Genomic DNA, 21872 nt, shown 5'->3' with positions numbered 1-21872 from the left:
GTCCGAGCTCAAATTTTGACAAATGTGACAGAATGAAAATTCGCCTGTCAGTTGCCAGAAGTCATTGACTTTCCGTAAAAAAAAAACAAGGCTCCGAACGATATTGTTTGAGAAACGTGCAGTTGTGGATTTTTTTTCATATGTTGGTTTCTCTTTTATATTAATACAACTTCACTGTTGCAATTCGTGTGAATAATTTTTCAAGAGACTCAATATTTAAAAACTCATCAGTTCTAAAACTTCGGTTTACCCAGTCGAAGATAAAACTTGAATGAAGGGGCGCATTTAAAAAAAAATTGGATGATACAAGTTGGATCGATCGATCATTTCATTTCAAATAGAGATTCCAGCAATTTCAAGTGAAATATCTACAAGTTGATAAAAAAGGAACGCACTCGCCGGAGATAATTCGAAATTTCAAGTTTTCGTTCATTTTCTTTGTCGGTCAAATAGGAATCTTTGTTGCAGAGAAACTCGACAACTTCTTCCTGATACGGTTATAACGTCGGATGGAAAAAGGTGAAATTTTAATATCATCTCTATTGATAAGACTGCTTTCTCGACAAAAATAAATGTTTTATTACTCAATATATTACTACACAATTATACATTTATATATAATGTAATCCATTTGTTTTCGTTGGCAATATTTATACATACGTTTATTTAACAATGAAAATATTTATTTATTCATAAATTTGTACACGACTTTACAAGGCGCGATTGTGATCGAAGGCTTTCAATGATAAGAATAAGAAAGCCTTCTCCAATGAGTCTCTTCTAACGAGGCCTTTTTCTACGATCGTATCTACTAACATATTTGGATATTTGTCAGCTCTCCTATCTCTCAGTTTTTTTTTATCAAACACATGTTTGCTTGCAGCAAATAAGGTTCGACCAGAATTTCGTGACGTCGCGATCGAACAGATATCAGAAAAAATTCAACCATCTTTAGAACTGTACAAAAATGAAGTTTAGCAAATAAAATATTCTCCGTCGAGCAATCAGACAGCTATTTCTAGATGACGGAAACGAGACTGCTGATTTCTCTGTATCTGAATGAATATTCTTATAAAGTTTCCTGTCATTGATACCGCCCAAAAGTTATTGAAAACCAATGGAAAGTCACAAATTTTGCAACTGTTTTTGGGTTGAGTTCTGACGTCATGAATACAAGCCTCTCAGGGCATTATACAAACATTTCCTTTCGTAGCGTTTCCAGAAACAAAAGAGAAAACAAAACAGAAAACTACAAAAAATAATAAATAATAATAATAATAATAATAATAATAAATGGCTGTTCTTTAAATAAAATATTATTTCTTAATCAATTTCACTTTTGAACGTTGCATTGCTGATTTTTCAAAAAAATTATAATTCCGTTTTAATGTCCGAGAAGACTCGTCGATGGGTAATTTTTTTCAGATTACGCACGAAACGCTGAGCATTGATATTTCCATAAAATGGAATTTTAAGTCATCTTCGCAAAGCTCTTATACGACAGACGTTGAAATGATTTACCAATTTTATATTTTTTCACATCTTTCAATCTTATACGATTTTTCCAGAGGTGCTCGATATATGTAGTTTATATTTGGATAGTATATTCGCTTAATCTACATTTTAATGATAACGATCGAATAATATTGAGGCTATAAAAAAATATAAATATGATAACAGCAGGTACAGAAAACACGGTTTGAAAAAATTGATCGTTCATTTGAAACTCTTCTGGTCCAAGACAAGAATTTCATTCAAAAGTATTCGATGTAATGTGTTTTTCGTTTTTTGGTGTATTGTATGAGTCATTGACGAATTTTATAATCGATAAATCGATAAAACCACGTCACCGGACTTGTTAGCATGGTCCCAGGTAATTAATAATTATTCGATAATGACGTAAACGTCGAGGGCAAGAATCGAATGAAAATGAGTTCGTTCTATTGTTCTCGATCTCGCTTCTACAAAAATATGTATTGGAAGTCTTCCGACCTGCGGAAAATTGTTCGGTTTATTTTCTTTCTGTTTTATCAAGAAAGAATCTACGACTTTTTCAATCTCCACAAAATTCAATGTCCCAAGAAATTTGACAGATTGTTTTGTACATGAGATAGAAAAATACGAGAGCATTTTATACAACTCTATGTGAACATCTGGTTCTTCATAAATTCTGATATATATATATATATATGTATATATTTGTTTATATCAATCTTTTTATCACTAATTTTCTTCGAAATATAAATATTTATATTTTTCATAATTTTCGCTTAAGCCTCAATTCTCACATTTCCCTTTGTTTGTTTGCACTAAAAGAAAAAACAACGGAACTCGAGTCACAAATACGATCTAGTGCCGTATTACTTCATTTTTTTCTAAAATACATTTGCGTATTGCTGAATTTCGCTTTGTTATCTTAAACGTTCAAAAAATATACACTTGGCTTTCGCAGCATAGAATTTACTTTGGGTCTAGACAAGGCCAGTGTTTCCGAACCTTTGTCAAGCTAAAAGCTCCGAACAACATTACAACTTGAGGGGAAGGGTGGAGGGTGAATCAAGAACCATTTTTCACATTTCTCACGAGGCGTCTCCACCACTGCAAAGGTTCGAAAATTCTACACTATTTTGTGTTTTGTTTCAGTGAACAAGCTCAAAATATCGTAACAAAAATTGATACCGTACAACAAACTTTTCGACAGTCTAATTAAAAAATGAGACTTTCAATTCACTTTATCACTTCAAACTTCAAGGTAGCGTTTCACCTCAACAATGCGAATTGTCAATTTGGCACTCGTGGTTAATCACATAATATATCGCAGCCCAAATCCTCTTGTTCCTGATACTCCTTCATTTTAATTATTTATCTCTCCGTTATAGAAAACTCTCATGATTATAATAATTTTTTCCATGAGAATTATTCGACAAAACAGAATAAAAATGTTCTGGGACTATCTCATACAGAGCAAAAGATAGAATTACATCGACTGCATCACTTTCAGATTAGTTTGAGCCAAATTGAATATTTGTTGTTTCGAACATCAGCTCCATCTCCGAAATAAGGTCACAGAAACGAGAATATCCGAATTGATCTACGAGGAAATTGATATAACGAATATTTTTTGTGGGAATGATGAAACTTCGCGTTGATAATCTCCATGGCGTTGATTTCTACTTGCGAAATGATTATTCTCGCTACAATTATTATCATTATGATGAATATTATTCCATCTATTTTTTTTTGTTTTACAAGGAGTTGCGGAATCCTTTTACTCATTTCATCTATTATTGTTATCGTCATTATTGTTGTTTTTGGTGGTTTCGTTATTGCTTCGTCTCGATATGTAAGATCACCGTATTTTTAATGGTTTTTTTTTTCGCTTCTCACTAAATTTGGGACCAGCAATTACTCGTCGTAAAGTTATTGAAAAATAACCAAAATCGTATGTTAAAAATACCGATAATGATGAGATCTATTTGGCACTTGAAACGACATAAATGAACAGCTCACGAAATTGAGGTGAATCCAGAAAATAGGACACAGTTGTACCAAATCTTCTGGATGTTGAATGAAGATTAATACAGAAATAAAAAGACGCTCGTTTGTACATAAATTACAATTGATCGATTCACGATTTCGCGTTTTGCCGTCTAAGATCATTCGGAATTATTGTTGTGAGGAAAACCCCCAATGCAAGAGTGATGCAGAGCACTATATTTGCCCAAAAGTCACCCCAAGAACTGAACATTATGCCGTACAAAATCGTGAATATTATCCCAAAGACTTGAGTCACAGCATTCAAAAGTCCCGCCGACGTTCCCTCGGGTTCGGGATACGTCAATTCGGCGGCAAATTCGAAACCAACGGGTAAATAGCCGGTCATGAAGAAACTGGAAAAAAAAAGCATTTTTATAATCTTCCATAAAATTTGTAGATTTTCGAATTAGGCCAAGCTGCAAAGATTTTTTTCGTATAAAAAGTGTTAGAAAAAACCAGCTGCGCCATTATTTGGAGAATAGTTTCATATGATATAGTGAAAACAAGTTTTTCACTCGAATTTTCTATTTACAGCTTTGTTATAAATAATTTTATGCAAAAAATCGCTGTTTTTTTAGATTTTTGCTCATAAAAGGAAAAACTACAGCGTAAAAAAAAGCCAGCGCGAGCCCTGCCGCTACTCTTATATACGCGAATATGCCGATTTTATGACGTCACAGAATTTTCAAACGGCTCTCACAAACAAACCATTTCATGAAAGAACCTGAAAATTGGTGACGATTTTTTTTTTATTTTCCCCTTTCCATTGGTCTTTGTTGCAAGTAAATCCGTCCAGTCGATCCTGAGATATGTAACGTTAGTGATTTAAAATCCCGCTCTCCCCCACACCACTTCAACTACTCTCGCGGGCTCAGCCATTTCTCGGGATGTTCAGCTGTATTTTTAACATATTTCTCAGCATTTTAATGAAAAACCAAGATGAACGTTTCGAAGTATGAGAATTCCCCTTTCGAAATCGTTTTGGTGAATTAAAATCGGACCCTACCTGTCGCATTGAGGGCTGTAGGAAAATTGCATAGTAAACAATTCAAATGGCCACAGATCAAAAACTATGCAGCGGGCAGTACCTGCTTTTCGCACAAGCAAAGTTTATATTAATATTTAATACTGGCCGGAGGATCTATGCTACAACTCAAAGAATAACCGAATTATGAATTTTTGAAAAAACTGCTATTTCATCGGTTTTTAGTAATTTTCTTCTAAAGCAAGGATCCGATCGAGTCGTTCGACCTCTCATTTTCTTCGTATTTTCAATCTCTACAATTTCTCCATTGATGTCATCACGATCACTCTAATATTTTTCAATACATGAGCAAAAAACTTAAAGAATAGCGATTTTTTGCAGAAAATTGTTGATAACAAAACTGTAAATAAAAAACTTGTGTGAAAAGCATGTCCCTATGCGATATGAGATTACTCTCTAAATATTGGCGCAGTTGGTTTTCTTCTAACACTTTTTACACAAAATGCTCACTCCGAATCTCTGTAGCTTGGCCTAAAAAGTGAGACATAAAATGTTCATAAACACGTTTTTGTCACGAATATGAACATCTCACAAATATTCCAAAGAATTTTCACAGATTTACGATCGTAGCAAACACAGTAATTCACTTAATCGTTTTCAGAGTTTATTAATTATAAGTATATGTGGGCGTTTTTTAGTAATGCTTCATCTTACCCCAGTAGACCCGAAGTTACGTACAGAACGACAATCGTACCCGCGTCCAGAGTAAACGCGAACACTATTGCACCCAGAAACGAGAACAAATAGACACCAATCGCCGTCTCCCTGCAAGCAAACGAATCCGATTTCCCGTTAATCTCAGTAATTTTTTTTATTGAACAATGAATGTAATTTGCGGGAGAGAAACAGAACGGTTGTCTCAAATTATTAATGACGCTGAAGAAGTTTGCAACTTTGGAGTTCAACGAAATGAACGAAAAAAACTTGGCAATTCTCAAATTTTTCCCACTCCTTAATTTTCAATTCGCAGGCTTCAACCTACACCAAATGATTCGTCGAATAAAAAATTGCAAATGGCAATTACAAATGTTCATTTTGTTAATGTCGTTGAATTTCAACGTTGCAAACCTTGGCGTTATAAGTATTTTGCATCAGAATGATTGACATTCCGTTGGATGAGGTAGAAATATATTTTTTTATTTTTTTTATTTCTCACTTTTGAATTCGTTCCAAGGGATCAACCCCAAACCTCCATCAAGAAAGTGAGAAAAACTTACTTGAACCTGTGAGTCTTGTCGAGAACGACACCACACATTACAGAGCCCAACATACCGGCACAAACGATCGTTAGGCCTATTCTACCAGCGTCCAGTTCGCTGCCCTAAAAAAAATACAAAAACATTCATAATTCATATCTTTCCGTATTTCATTCCGGTTTTTAATACTGAATACGTAACAATTCGACTTGAACAAAGTGATGCAAATTTTGTTCAATGATGAGTGAAAATAAATTCCTCGGTTTCATGGCCAAAATGTATATTATTCTCTGAGTTATGGTTTTCACAATATTCCAAAGTATATTCGATGTAATTCATTGTTTTTTTAAATATTCGTTCATGAGTCAGATGTTTTTCTGGCATGATGCGACTGCGTGAGTTTCACGTGTTAATCGACGAATTTTATGACCGGCTGAACAGCACATACGTCATCGCAAATCTCTCGAGATAAACGCGGTTATTTCATAATGCACTAGACACCATCAAGTTTATACTCACCGGAAAATATTTGAGGACAATTTGGTTCAGGAGTGTACTTATTGCATAAAAAATACCGACGTTTATTCCATAACTCAATAGGAGCAACAAATAGCCGACGTTTGTGCACAATCGTTTGATCGATTGGAAAAAATCTTCGGCATGTTCGGCCTCGCGCTGTACTGCTTGGGCAGGACTCGGTGGCAAAGGTGGTTCCGCTTTGAAAACTAAGTGGAAAAAAAAATTGTTTTTTTTTTCTCAATCATTAGTTTGATGCTTCATTAATAGATTCTTATTCAAGTTCTCAATTCTTTGGTAATAAATTATGAAAAAACGAAACGTCATTCTATTTAGAATTTCAGATCACTTTAATGTCGTTCGATTATTTTTACTCAATGAAATGAAATTATTTATTTCATTAAGTTCGCCAAGAAAATTATATTTTCCTATTCATTCACGGAGAGAAAAAAATAGTAAGAATTACCATGCTGCCATAGTATTGGGGTTCAATATCGCCCATTTTTAAGGTTTTTACCATAAATATTGTCATTTCCAAGTCAATTGTGAATGAAAATTTTTAAATTGCGTATTTTGCTATGACAGAGGTTTAAACTGTGTTATTTTTTCCTAACATAATTCACCAAGGAAACATTGTAAAATTTATGTTGACTCGATGACGAACTGTCAAGTAGAATTATTATGCACTTTTTCTATACTTAGTAGTATTTTCACAATTGACAATTCTCAGTTGAACATAGTAAAATTTGAGGAGCTCGAACACAAGCATCGATCGTACGCCAAAGTGTTTAGAAATTTACTATGGTAAATAACAGAATTTCATTCGCGATTGTACGATAATATATCGGTATACATGTGTACCGATGTATTTATTTTGACATCACTCATCAATTTTCATCGAGTCACTTCACACAAAATTACTATGTATGTTCGTAAGAATTAATAAATATTACCGATATAGAACCCTACTTCTATGGCACCATAGTAGTTTTTAGTTAAATTTTATCTCCATGTTCATTAGCCCAGTTATTATATTGTTGAATAACGTATTTACGTACACAAAATTATAAGGATGAGTATGACAGTTGTAGAAACAGCAACGATGTAAAACATAAGCTGCAATCCCTGAGCCACAACAGAGGGATCGTCACTGGCTGGTACCAACATCGCTGGGAACAGGAAACCAATCGCTACTCCGAGCTGAATTCGACAGAGTTTCAAAATATTGTGAGCATTGTTGATCGACAAAAAATTCAATGATTTTCAAAGAAAAATCATAAAATTTTAGATTCATATGTTTAAGATTTCCACATGATTCGTACATGAGTAAATATCAAAATATCGTGGATAAATATCGAGATAGTGTAAAAATGATAATTTTATGTCATTTTTTACTGGTAGAACTGTACTTTTTTGGAAGTAATGGGGATTTTTCTTTATCGATTTCATATTACTTCGTTCCATATTAATTCCGATGACAGGTTTGATGTCATCGATCTCCGATTCAAATTATCGGGTATCGATAAATCCATTATTTTTTTCGACTTGCCGAGGTTGTGTAATTTCTTAATCCCCATCCAACTGAAATATTTCGAAGCTCATGGGAAAGATCTCGTCGAACTAGAGATATTCGATCTTTGCACATTCAAATTTTTTGTATTGTACCAAAAGGACAATGATGAATTACCAAATGATTCTCATAGAATTTAAAATGAAAACGAAATATTATGAGAACTTGATGAGGTATCGTTAAAAAATTCTAGATAATTACGGATAATGACATTTTTGTGAATGATTTTAAAATGTGAAAGTTTGAGAAGTATAACGAGTAGAAAATATATGGTGACTCTTCAAAAACACGAGAAACGATTCTAGAAATAAAAACAATTAATTAAATACGCGAAAACTAAACAATTCATGAAATTTAATTCTTCGGATTCCCCCGAATGTTAGCTCTCGCAGCAAAAATGAAAATAAAAGAATACAACGATGCTGATATATCTTATCCGGAAGGGCCATCCAGTTGAGATAATTCGTGTAACGACATTGATGTTGATTTATTTATGTTCTTTCCAAGGCAGTTTAACTTGCCTCAGTCCGGACGTGGGTGACTCGATTATTACAAATAATTACAAATAAGTACAATCCCGTGGACAACAATTCATGTAAAATACATTCGTACACTCCATGTATAACGCATAAATGTTATTGGAGAGTTCCTGAACTCGCTTTTATAAATTTTAATTTTGCTACTCTCTGTCGACGATTGTGCGATTTGCAGATACGTTGATTAATAATAATTATCATACATGTAAATATAATTTGTAAACACATCGCAATTCATAAAAGGCCCTTTGAAAATTCAATTCGTTCTTCCCCCGATAGAATAATAAAATGTACAAAAAAAATCGACAAGATTTCACAGATTTTTTCGTCGTAGGAAATATTGATTATTAAAAATTTTAGCACACATTCACATGAATCGATAATTTCAATAAGAATTGCAGGCAGGAAATATGGGCTGAGGAATTTCAGTTCTTGCTTCTCAAATTCTCCGATAAAAAATCAAAAAATGTTTTGATTCCAAGGCAACTTGCGATAGGATATTTTTTGAATTTCAAACAACCAGGATCGCACTTGGATTCACTTAAGGTCAAACTCTTCGCATGAATATGTACAGACACATACTCATATAAATATATTTAAAGATACATGCATACATATTCTAATGTACGCGTAATAAAATTGTCGAACGTACATCCTGCTTAAGGTTCATCACGTACAATATCTCAGTAACTACCTCGTCGTTGCTACGAACTCTGAGCATCAAAGTCGAGGCCTACTCGATTAGTGTCTGACGAACCTTTTCCAACTTTCGAATTGATCTGTTAGTCTGCCTTTTGATTAACGCGCCCAATATTTTCCGTTTATTTCACAACTGTAATCTATTAATTTATAAACTTATTCAAAAATACCTCGGGAAATGCAACAAGAAATTTGAAATACTGATCGCAGAATGAGATGGACGAACGATCGAAAAAAAGAACTGTTTAACTTTTTTTTTTTATACTCGAAATTTAGACTCTCGGCGGCTCGTCAATTTTTAACGAATTTTTTATGAGCTTCATAAATTTTCGCTACTTTTTCCACCTTTTTCTTTCGTTCTTGAACTCTTTCGGCCGGTTTCAACATGACAAAAAACTGCGCTGTCGAAGTAAATCTAGAACCATTTTTCCTGTTTTTCATTTTCAATCCAAAAAGTTTGATTGCACGCTCGATCCGGGATCACCGCGTTAAGAACCAGAAAAAAAATTAGCTTTTCGGGATTTCTCGCAAAGATTGACAAGTATAAAAAGAACGATCGGAGTTTTTGTAGCATTGAGGAAAAATATATTTAAATAAATAATCGATTTTTTCAATTCGGCATTTTCGCCATTAAGAATAATTGGATCGCTTTCCTAACATTTAAAAATTGTCACTCCGCGTGATATTCATTTATTTTTGTAGCCTCCCAAGCACTTTGGCTAAATTAAATCACACTCGCTCATGAAATCAGTAGGGAGATAGTTGTTAGGCTTAATTTTTGTACATGTAACTTAGTGTGGGAGGCAAATGACGAAGGGTGATCCTCGGCCCCCTTCGGTACTCGAATTAATCGTGAGTCTTCCGTTTGCCCTGGCTTCCCATCAGTTACTTAAATCCCCCCCCTCCACCCTTCCACCGAACGGAGACCGAATTTTATAATTCGTATGGATAAACGAGCTTAATAGGATTAAGGTATCAATATTATTTGGCGACCTTGGGAAATTTATCCGGATAAGGCATTTCGATCGATTGAAATGCAAAATTAAATTTACACGATCATCAGTCCCGTTCATATTAATATTTCAGTTTTTAAACTCAATAAGAAATGAAAATAAAGAAAAGTAGATAAATGGAAATGAATAAAAGAAAGGATAATGACAAACCTGATTTCCGAAAACGCCAATGCTGCAGGCACTGCTGACCTGATCAGGGCCAAACCAAACTGCCGCTAATCTAGCAGGGACGGAAAGTACGAAGGTCTGACTAAGGGCGACTATCGTGTGACCTAGGAATGTGACCCAATATCTGTCGGGAGAAACACTGAGAACCTTTATCCAGGCACCGAGTGCTGTTCCAACTGCGCCGAACAATGCAGCGTACCTAAGACCCTGGAAATACAAAGTTTGTATAAAAAAACCTGTAGGAACTGTCCGAGAATTGAACTTGTAATTGTTGAAATTTCTTTTGGAATCGCAGGGCGAATCGAGTTAATTCGATTCTTTCAAGATCTTCAATCCTCGATTTATAGTACAAAAACCCTCACGGTATTGTTTTCAATATTGAATTCTCAACTTGCGATTCGAGCATGCATCCATCCGAATTCAAGCTCGAAACAAATGAAATGAGTTCAATGAAAAAAAGAGCTTTACGAGAAAATAGATTTGAGCTGCAAAAAAAGCTCGCTGAATAGCCGGAACAATGAATATAAATTGTCCAAAAAAGGTCACGGTCGAATCGATACTCGAGTGGAAAGTACAATTAAAAAGTCTTGGAACGGAGGAGCGAAGAGCCCATTACTTGCATATCGTCAATTAATAATCGAAGAACTTCCGAAAATAGGCACTCGTCGTTGAATCGATCAATTTTTCAATTGTCTGTGTGATTGTCAGCTCGTTCGTGTGTTCAAGCACAATAAGCCAACACACGAATACGCGTCTATAATTAATTATTTGTTAAAAGCACCCAGGCCCCAAAGTCTCTTCAACGTACGTAAGCCACAAAATGAGTGTTATCGAGTTATTGATCCAACCTACTTCTATTTCCGGGATGGATGGAGGCAAAGCTTTTTGAATGTCTTAGCAGAAATCTTCGTTCCTATAAATTCAGCTCGGAGGAAATTTCATCATTCCATTTAAGGTGTGAACTTGAATTAATAACGAATTGTCTACAATATTCAAAGGAATCAAATGTAACATGAGAAAAAAAAAAGCAACTTCGTGCATGACTTCCCTGAATGAAACCATCCGAAGATGAGAAATTGCTTTGAATATGTATTAAGGGGACAGAGCTAGTTAAAATTTTCCCAAAATCAATTTGTTTTCATTTTCAAAAAGTAGAATATCTTTTAAGTATTTTCCGCCCAAGTACATGCAAATCGGACCATTATTCGCCGAAATACAAAACTTTGTAGGATGCCGTGTCTGAGCCATATAAAATGAGCAGGTAGCGGCAGCTGTCCGCTCGACTCCAGAGGGTCCCTGAAGGTCTCTATTGTATTTCATATACATATATTTATATATATATTGTGACCATAAAAATTCGATTAAGGGTACCGTTACAATATATACACACACACACACACACTCATATATGAATATAGAAAAAAAGAAAGGCCTTTCGTAGTTGGAAATACTGTTTCAGAATCAGTTAGATTCGATACGATGGACCGTGCAAACACCTATATTCGAAAAAGTTTTTTGAGTTTTCCAGTGCAAGATGGATATCGGCGATCCCTGGAAAACACTCGAGAGGCGAGAGTAGCTCGGCGGCAGCTAAAAGTGGCTTCAAATACCGTTGGCAGAGCGCAGGAAGGCGAAATATATGGCCCAGGAATAGACGACTCTATGTAAGTTACTAAAAAAAAATTTTATCTGCATGCTCGAAACTTTAAACACGTTTTTCTCGAAACCATGTTTTCGAAGTCGGTGATCACTGTAACTCGAGAACGGCTTTACCGATCGCGGGTTGAAATTTATATCACTTCTTCTATACATAGTTGTCCTCCGGATGAACGAAGGATCTTTTGTTTGGATAATTATTTTTTTTTTATAGTAAAAAATGTAAGTGAAATTTTGGTCAAAATAACACTATTGACTTTTAACGTCCGCCATTTTGTGGAAAATGAAAATTTTTCAAAACCCTTCGCTCATCCGGAGCATTATATCATTAACTAAAAATCCCCCCCCCCCCCCCTGTTTTTTTTTGTTTCAGATAATCCGTTGCAGCGTGCGATTGATCACGGCAAAACGTGTTTTTTTTTGCAGCGTCCTCGGCCATTGATGCTCATCAGTTTATTTTAAACTATATTTCTTTGAAAAAATTGTAAAATATATCGTTTGACCAAAAAAAATTGGAAAAAAGGCCTTTTTTTTGACGCTCCAACTAGCTCTGTCCCCTTAAGCTGGTAATTGACAGACAATGAAAATTCATGGAAAATTTGGCTTGAAAATATTGATTCCACATATTTTGATTACTAAGTTTGTTTACGTAGATTTGAAGGAGTCAAAACCCACGATTGAAGTAAATGTGAATATAGAACTTACGAATTTGTCGAGGAAATAGCTCGCTGGGAATACGAAAGGTATGTAAGTTATCATGTAGATCATGCTGGTCATGTTGACTGCAAAATCTGAAACACCGTAGTACCGGGTGATGATGTTGTTTATAATACTGTATTGAATCCATTGCATCGAGTTGCTCGCGCTGTATACAACGAAAATGGCGAGAACGAGCCATCGTCTTTTGTACAATTTCGTTTCGACCACCTGAGGATACAGAGACAAAATCAAAAGATTAATCAATCACGCAGAAACCATAGAAATTTGAACACTGGCACGAAAAATGCTCAATTAGTCGCTGAGTATTTGGATAATAATTAAAATGGTCAGCTCTCTTGATATAAGTTAAAACCTCATTGAAATAATCTCATTATTTTCACACCTGCATTGTGTGTACATGTGTATATATATATAGACGAAAAACTATACGAATCTTATATCACGAAAAGTTCTCGTGCATTTGATGACTCGACGAGTGTAAACCGTTGTTTGGCGAAGACTAATCTTGAGCCAGCACACGCAATAAAATAATCGACGAAAAAATCGTCTCCTAATCTTGAGGGATTAGCCAGAGAGAACAAAGTAGAAAATGTTGATGTTTCGATTGAAGAAGGCTGCACTAAAAGATGTTGATTGTAATCAAATTCTCAAAGGTGATAAACAAGAACCTACGCAATTACTCCGACTTTATTCGACTGAAAACAAACAATGGAAAGGATTGAAAGATTTTCTCGGGGCTGGAAAAAATTTATTGATGAAATAAATGACAGTGCTTTTTTGTAATACAGAAATAATTTTTTATAACTTCATGGCGTTTCGTTTGTTCTGAAATTTCACTCCAATTGAGGATCGACGAATAATTGAAGTTTTTTTTTACCTGAGTTGGAGAAATTCCACACTCGATCGCTTTAACGTATTCCGACGAGTTTTTCGTCATCTCACCGATATTCTGCATTCACACGCAGTTCGATATCAGAATACGAAGTATACGACTCGATGTGTAACGCAGTGGAAGATTCCTCTCGGCCCAACGGAACCTCGAGACTTTTTTTCTTCGTTTCCCTCGTACTTGAGTTTGCTATGATTGCTCAACCACTTCACAAGATCTAGATTCGATATTTCGAAATATCTCGTGGCTTTTATTTCCTCGCATGTGCCCTAAAATAATAACAGCTAATACAATTATCCACGATTATTTATTTTCTGCGCTGTTGATCAAAATGTGGTGAGCAAAAAAGTCAATCATTTTTCTAACTTAGGATTAATCATCGAATAAAGAAAAGAAATAAATTCAAAAATCTTCAGCAATTTAGAACATTTTGTTTGCTCTAATTTAATTTGATTTTTTAATTATGCGAAGGTGCTCTCGATTTGCTTGATTTTATTTCGGACTCGTTCACACGGAGGTTTTTTCTTTCTCAACGTCGCAGTCGCTCGGATAAATTTGCTATTCTTTCATATTACGATGAGCCCAAAGGAAAAACCGAGAGCCACTTGTACGGAGAATTGCAAACAATGAAAACGAAGAGTAGTAAGAAGTGCCCCACCGCAACACCGGTGGTGCATGAATATATAAAAACTCTCGAGCATTACTGGACCGTGTTAATTGGTCCTTGTGGGAAATTCTTCCCAACTGTCATTCTCGACATATGTATTTTCTGTTATAAGGACCAAGAGTAACGATCCAACGACCTAATTGTCAAATCTTTTATTATGTACCAAAATAATCCGTTTGTCACAAGAAAAAAGTTATTTTCAGTCCGACCTTTGCTCAATTGATTAGTTTTGCATATCAAAAGAGCATTTTTATTATTTTTCCATGCGAAACTCCAAAATAAACTATAGTAATAACTTCGATTGATTATTAAGAGGAAAAATAATTTTTTTAACATCGCGCACTTGAACACCGATTATTCTCATGTTCATTTTATCCAATTCGCGTGATTCTTTTCTCATTCTTAATATTTGACGAACGTGACTAATTGCGATAAAAAAATGTCTACGAGCAAGATCCATAGGTGGGCAAATAAATGTTATAAGTCAAAATTTTCGTGGGATCATAAAAAACAGTGATGGAACAAAGTAGATCAAGCGATCACGTACCGCCGGATCAACTTATCAGAATCTCATAAATCGAGAACCGTGAAATATTTCATCATGTGATTACATCAAATAATATATATGGATTAGAGTTAGAATGAGTGAAGAAATTCCAACTTACCAGCATCGATGTAAATCCGAGTATTTTTTTTTTGTTTCAATGTCCACAGGTTTGTTTATTGTGATGAAACCGTTTTTTTTTTTACATTCAACACAAATGTCGACGAATTCTGACACAGATTGGGCGTTGACAGAATATCGTTCGTTGTTTCCCTTTTGTTGTTTCAATTCAACACGCACGAATGATCCTCATTATGAGTTATGAAAAAACGACAGGATTGTAACACCGAAAAATTCGAACGTTGTACTGACGAATGTTCCTCGCATAATCTTCCACACAATATTTTAGCACAATAATCAGTTTCTTTCACTCTCGAAACTCCTCCATTAAACACCAATGTTTTGAAGTTTCGCACGCGAATTTTCGGTAGTTCCACGTGGTCTCCCGCGACACTACCGACCAGTAGTAATTTTCAACACGTATCCACAGATCTCACATTTATATTTAGCCGACAGGCCAACGACTTCTAATTCGAGTAGCACGAAACTATAAGTATTCCGTTCCTGCTTTATTTTTTCCTTTTGTCTTTAACACTATCGTCTTAAACTGTATGTGTGTGTTTCACTTCTATTTCCAAGTTTATTTGTCAAGACTGTGTTTGGAAAATCACCAAGATATCTCGGTCAATAAGGCTTCTTTGGGAATGCTCGAAGGAGAAGAAATGCTCTCTGAGCGCCCACTGAATTTCCTGTCATGTATTGTATAATCAATGATAACGAAATAATTCTATATAACGATTTGTTCCATATTTATCGAACCTATTGATTGATTGGTCGGGTGATTGACTGATTCTGATAAGCGAATGAACGAATTTGGATTTTTAAAATATGGCGAATACGATCAGCCCCATCTTCTCCCTTTCTATATAAAAACATGTCTAAAATTTAGCAATAGAAATTGAGATGGCTATAACGGAGATTGGGGAAATTGTGATGATCAACTTTTTATCATCAGACTGAAGAAATGCGAAGCATTCTTCCTTTTCGTTATTCGAAAAATAATTATCCCTGCGGCAATTGATATAAAAACAATGACATCGAAATGCGTGTCTGACCATGTAAAGGTTTTTTCTACTTGCGCTCCCAAAGACTGGCTCTGCTCTGAATTACTGAGATAAAATTTCATTTCTCCGGACGTATAGAATTTATCAAAATTTTTATTAGGCTGGATCACGAAGATGACGGATGAATTGAAAATCGAGTTGGCCAAAAACAGCTTTCCAAGCTCTCGTTCTTTCCGACTTGGAGCTAGCGAGTTGATTCTCAAATGAAAACAAAATTGGAGGGCAGAGTGCTGAACAACACCAAGTTTCGGGGATGTTGAGTCATGCGTAGTGTTAGCATCAGAAATACACGTGATTGGAAAAAGTAGAAAAAGAAGCATAGTCATACGTGCAACAGAAAGTGAAAGGCGCGCCGGAGAAAAGGAAGGAAATGAAGAAGAAATATAAGGGAGAGTAGCGATATTGTTGTCCCCGCAGAACGCACGTTTCGACTTATCGATCAGTGGGTTTTCGAGGTTATGCGTATCGGAGATTGCTCTTGAGTCTTCCGGACAGTGGCATCTGGGAAGCTACTCCAGCTAAACCCTCCGGGCCCAAAAAATGTGCAATACGTATGATAAAAATGAAAATCACGAAAAAATACAAAATAAGAGGAGAAACAAACTCGATTTGCTTTCACATACTTTTTATTGGTGTACAATCTCTAAAACTTCACTGAGAATGAAAATAATTGGAGGAATCCTCATAAATAGATGGGCTTCAGTTTGGCGAATCAGATTAATATTTGGGTTAACGAATTCAACATGAAATAATGATCACTGCAACGATTGTAATCTCCCAATATTTTTTATCTTGCTCCTAATCTCATCGGCCTCACAATCAGAGCATTTGTTCTCCTTCAATTATCTCGTTTCTCGAATAGACGAATTCCCATTTTATTCGCATGATTTTAAAATTCAGTTAAATAAAATGTTGTTTACAATCGTTATAATAATTGTTAGTAATGCACGAAAAAAATGTCAAACACCACCGCACGCTCTGGGCGTTCAACGCCAACTGAAACTGAGATTCGTCTCTCTCGTCATATTCTAGCTCGTCCAGCTGCGAACCAATGTATATGTACGAAGAGTCATGGCGAAGAACAGAGCATATCCGAGAGAGCTCGATTCATGTGCTGCGCTCCTTCTATATACATTTCGAATATATACAACAAAAATTGATAGCGACGTATCTGCACAAACGCTATCATTTCTGTCTGCAGATATGTACGGAGCTGCATCATCGTGGCTGGGCTTGAAAGTTTCAAATGTTTATCCTCTTCTGAGCGCTCATTTATATGCTGTCGAAAATGATGAAAAACTATGTGAAAAAAATCGGAAAAGATACAGATGCAACGAAACGAAATCAATTTTCTTATCGCTTGTTTCTTTACTCTCGATCGTTCCTTATAAATTGTTTCTTTTACATTCCTCCTGGTTTTTATTTTATTTTTTAATACCTGCAGCAGCAAGCCGCTACCGCGTCCAGTGATGAACGAAGAGCTTTGACCCTGATACAAAAAATAGTCGAATAATCTGATGATTTTCTTTTTGCTATTTCGGTGAATTTTCGCCGCTATAAAGGATTTTGATCCAAACTGGTGCGGGAATTCGATCAGAAATTTCGAAAACTAGACGAAATGTTTAAAAAAAAAATAGTGGCGGAGATATTCGACGGTAGATGGCTCATGCACGAGGGAGAAAGGATGAGAGAGAACGCGAGAAAGAGAGAGAATTTGCTCCTGCGCAAATGACTCTGTTCTGCTGGGAGACACGCGCACTGATTGTGGTAAAATCGTTGGCGAAGGTGAGGAAAAGCGCGTGGGAGGCTACATTCGTCATTAGTATGTATGCCATCGGGCACACGTATTGAATACTTCCAGTCTAATGACGAGGCCATGTCCAAAAATTTTCACGGTCTTCCCTCGAATCGTAAGGTCGAGGCATCGATTGAAACACTTTCATCTTAACTTTAGTGACTTTTTTTCATCTTGGCTTTTAACGACTGAAGAAACAAAATTATTGAGTTTTGTTCCTTTTTTTCCATCTCCATCTACGAATCCAACATCAGAAGTGCTTCAAATGTTTTATTGTGATTTATACTTTTTTGAAAAATCCCAGAAAATGAGCTTTGTTCAATTATTGTTTTGTTAATAAAACTTTGATCTTCAAAAATGTATTCACAGTCGAGACTGCAATACTAACTATATTCTTGGCTTTTATTATTACTATCTTTTGCAGTAATTATTATTAAGAACAAGGAGATAATGGATTCGTTTCATTAGGTAAGAAATAATTTTTTTTTAAGTACGCCGCAAGAGCCTAGGCACCAATTACAAGAACACTTGTGCAAATTTGAAGTTTTCCAGCACTCGAATTCCAAACAGCTCAATGTGGATGGATACCACAATATTCCGTTTCATTTTCGAGCGTTTTTTTCACATGTCGTTTTGACTTGTTTTTTTTTGTACAGCGTATCTACACTTGAGATTGGCCGATTTGATTATATTTCTAGTACACTCCTCTAGATTTCTTAGTCTCGTTTTCTCTGTGCACGATATCACACTAATGTGATAAAGATGTGATGGCACCTAAACATTCAACGTTTCATTCCAATACATTCAATCGTTCAAGTACGATCAGGTAATTATGGAGTTTTACGCTCGAGGCCTGTGCCACAGAAACCGTACATTTTTTCAGGATTTAAAATGACTAATGATATTCCTGGATCCTTACTATTTCTATATCTTTCCAGGACAAAAAATAGAGTGTAAGTTGTTCCAACACCTAAAACTCCTTCATACAAAATTTACCCCACAAGAGTCGTGCACTCTTTCGAAATGGAAGGTGTATTCTATTGATTATCCCAGGAAATGATTTATCTGTGTGCCAAGTTCCATTTAAATTCAAATCCGATCGACGGCTTAAGCATGATGAAGTAACAAACATACGAACTTTGACATTTATAACATTAGTAGGTTTTATATAATGAATATAAATTTTAATTTGAAATTATTAAAATATCACTGAAATCATGATTTGTTTCAATTTATAGTGTGTTTATATAATCTTGAAAAGTGGCTGCAGCAACGAAAATCATCAGTATCAAAACCAGGCAGAAATCTTCCCGAATGGCTTTGCAAGCTGCAATATTTTTTCTTTACATTCGCCATATTAATTGAAAGCTAATAATTCAACTTGCATGCAAACAGCATGTTAATTCCTACTTAACTGCAGATTGAATTTTATAAATAATATTGTTAATATGCTTTAATGAAAAAATGTTCACTCGTATAAAAAATCCGATGGAAAATGACGAAAATGATATTCACGAGAAAACTGGGATTTAAAATACTTTTCATGTATGATTATTTCAGTATGAATTTATAAAGATCAAAACGAACGATTATTTAAGGAGTTTCGATACCTGTTAACAAATGTTAAGAAATTGATAAAACTTGGTGATAATGTTCTTCAACATAACGTGAAAAAGCTCAATTTTTTTCGAAATTTCCTTCTACATAGTTATCGAGTAATAAAGCATTAAAGCAAAGTTCTTATGCCCGGAATGTATACACTTATATATATTGAAACGCTATGCTCATACACGTGATCTTTCGAGTTCAATTACTCGATAACGGTGTAAAAGAAAAATCTAAAAAAAATATGTATTGTCGAATTTGGGACTAAAGAATACATTCACCAAATTTTATAAAATTCTGAACTTTTTGAATTTTTTAATATTCTTAACATGGCTTAGCATGACAACATTGTATCGACTGTACCGAAACTCCTTAATTAGAAAAAATATCGTTTTTGACTGAGCAACTGTGGAATGTTGATAACGAGCAGATCGTCGAACCTGAATCGAGCGATAATGTTTTGTCGTTAGGAGGGCTAGTCATACACGACGAGAAAAGCGAGGCTCCGAGTTTAGTCGATTGGATGAAGATTTGTCATCGATGTTGTTTCGTCATAGCAGCATTACGACGTACGAGACTTCAAGAATTCGTGTCTACATATTTCTTTTTCAATAGCCTACATTTGTCATCGATTACGAACGAATTGAGATTAAAAAAGTGAATGCGGAATATTTACTGTTCCGATCCATCGACAATGGCTTTTATTTATCAAGAAAAAGTGCAAATTCTCATAACGAGTGACGTATTAACCGAATTAATTCTTCGCTCGACGTTCTTCGAGGTAACGATTATTTTCCGTTGAATAACGAATTTACGATATGTTAGATGAATATGACTTTTTTATTTGTTCGATCGATAAAACATCACTCAGGCGAATTAAATTTTTTTTGTCATTCAACAATGCATCTTCAAATTCTTGTTAATTGGCTGATTCAATTTGTAGAAATTCTCCAATTTTGTTGTTTTCGAATCGAATGATTCATTCAACCAGTTTTTCGTGTTAAATTACAGGGAACCGATCGGTTGGATTTTCAATAGAATCCCTACAATCGTGTGCAGTTTTCAACTCGGTCATTGTTCGTTTGATAAAAATAATATCATAGAAATAAGTGAGTAATTGAACTCACCAGACTCGTTCTCTCGTCCTCGTCTTCAGCAGGAATTGGCTGAAAATTTTTAGCAAATTCCATTTCGCTACGCTTTCAATCACAAGCACTGTAATTTCGATGCTAAATTTCGTTGTTAATGCACTGCGTCCTAAAATGATGCGGAATTCGAACTTTTCGTATCGTCGGTCGAACGAAAAATGAGGAATAAGTAAAAAGACTACAATTCCTAAAGCGTAGAATATCTTTTTCCAACCGCAAGTTGAGATTCACTCACACACACACGTTTGAGTATCGAATTTGCATGATGGTGTTACATCGTCTCCTCACCAGAACGTTCATCTGCGAAGGCTGCCAAGTTTGACGCATGTAATTTACATTAGCGTTCAATGATTATAATTATCTCCGTACTATTATTCCATTAACAATTTAATTTCCAATCATATTTGTGGCAATTTCGATTGTAAAAGTTCATTCACCAATGAATATTATTGCTCATGATCTGATTATAATTTTGTCAATAAAAAATTTTTATGGATTTTCGGATCATTCTTTTTTAGATACGATCATGCTGAGGTAATTTATATTGTAAACGGATGCTCCGAGACACGACCGAGGCTGCAAGTATCGAATATTCTTCAAATTTTTCGATCATTAAATGAAGCACCGAAACTTTTCAATGCAGCTTTAATTTAATTCAAGTGGTGAGTTTCGAGTGCGTGGGTGGTTATAAGGTCGAGAGTGTACGAAGGTCGAAGGAAAGTACACATTTTCTTCATCCCAGGGAATCAAGTTATGTCGTGCTATTTAATGACTCAAAGGCAGCTCTCTCAATCCCTTGACCAAACACGTGTAAAGTCCCCTTAAGCGTTGCATATTCTCGTTCACATTTTCCTTAATTAATTAGCTCCTAAAAAAGGTTTCTATCAGGTTAGACGTAACACGTGATTATGCATTAATCCACTGAAACGAAATACGTATTGGTGAGCATGTCCAATTGAACGGGAATCTTAAAAAGAGGCTACGAAATTTTGATGGAATAATTCGTTAGCTGGAAATTTAGATTGCAATTAAATAACAAAAATATTTGACAAAAATTTGTCAAAATTCATTTTATATTAGGAAGTACGATTCGATCTTTGCTTCCATTACTTGACTTCGTTACGAGAACATATATGTCAGGTCGGACATCTCAATTCTAAGCGAAATTCATTCAACAAATTAACAATACAAAAGATTATCTCTCTCTAAAAAACTTCAATAATTGTACTCTTTCCTGATAGACTGATCGAATCAAAATGTTGATAAATTAAGTCACTCTTTTTATGGATCGTTACTCGTATAAAAAACCTAAACTAGCGTCGTAATTAATAAATATCAGCGACGATGAGTGACGTAAAAATTGTCAGGAAGATAAACACGGTGT

General features: G+C 35.1%; 1 protein-coding gene across 7 annotated transcripts; it reads right to left on the bottom strand.

Annotated features, from left to right (window-relative positions):
- Positions 1–555: 555 nt before the first annotated feature.
- HisT (Histamine transporter) lies at positions 556–20641 on the bottom strand. 7 transcript variants are annotated; one of them, XM_043421360.1, is made up of 10 exons: positions 16861–16965; positions 14878–15469; positions 13534–13814; positions 12642–12863; positions 10263–10487; positions 7353–7494; positions 6298–6503; positions 5800–5903; positions 5237–5347; positions 556–3890 (listed from the first exon to the last, which is right to left on the bottom strand). In XM_043421360.1, the coding sequence occupies exons 3-10, from the start codon at positions 13609–13611 to the stop codon at positions 3629–3631; spliced, it is 1350 nt and encodes a 449-aa protein (XP_043277295.1). In that variant the 5' UTR covers positions 13612–13814; positions 14878–15469; positions 16861–16965; the 3' UTR covers positions 556–3628. The 7 variants fall into 7 exon arrangements, with proteins under 7 accessions (XP_043277295.1, XP_043277296.1, XP_043277291.1 ...); XM_043421361.1 differs by having other exon boundaries at positions 14878–15565; positions 16861–16952; XM_043421356.1 differs by having other exon boundaries at positions 14878–15565; positions 16564–16946.
- Between the last annotated feature and the right edge of the window lie 1231 nt (positions 20642–21872).

Source organism: Venturia canescens, chromosome 6, assembly GCF_019457755.1.
Source record: "Venturia canescens isolate UGA chromosome 6, ASM1945775v1, whole genome shotgun sequence".
NCBI classification, from domain to species: domain Eukaryota; kingdom Metazoa; phylum Arthropoda; class Insecta; order Hymenoptera; family Ichneumonidae; genus Venturia; species Venturia canescens.
The sequence above is the reverse complement of the archived record's forward strand: the minus strand, read 5'-3'. Positions and strand labels throughout refer to the sequence as shown.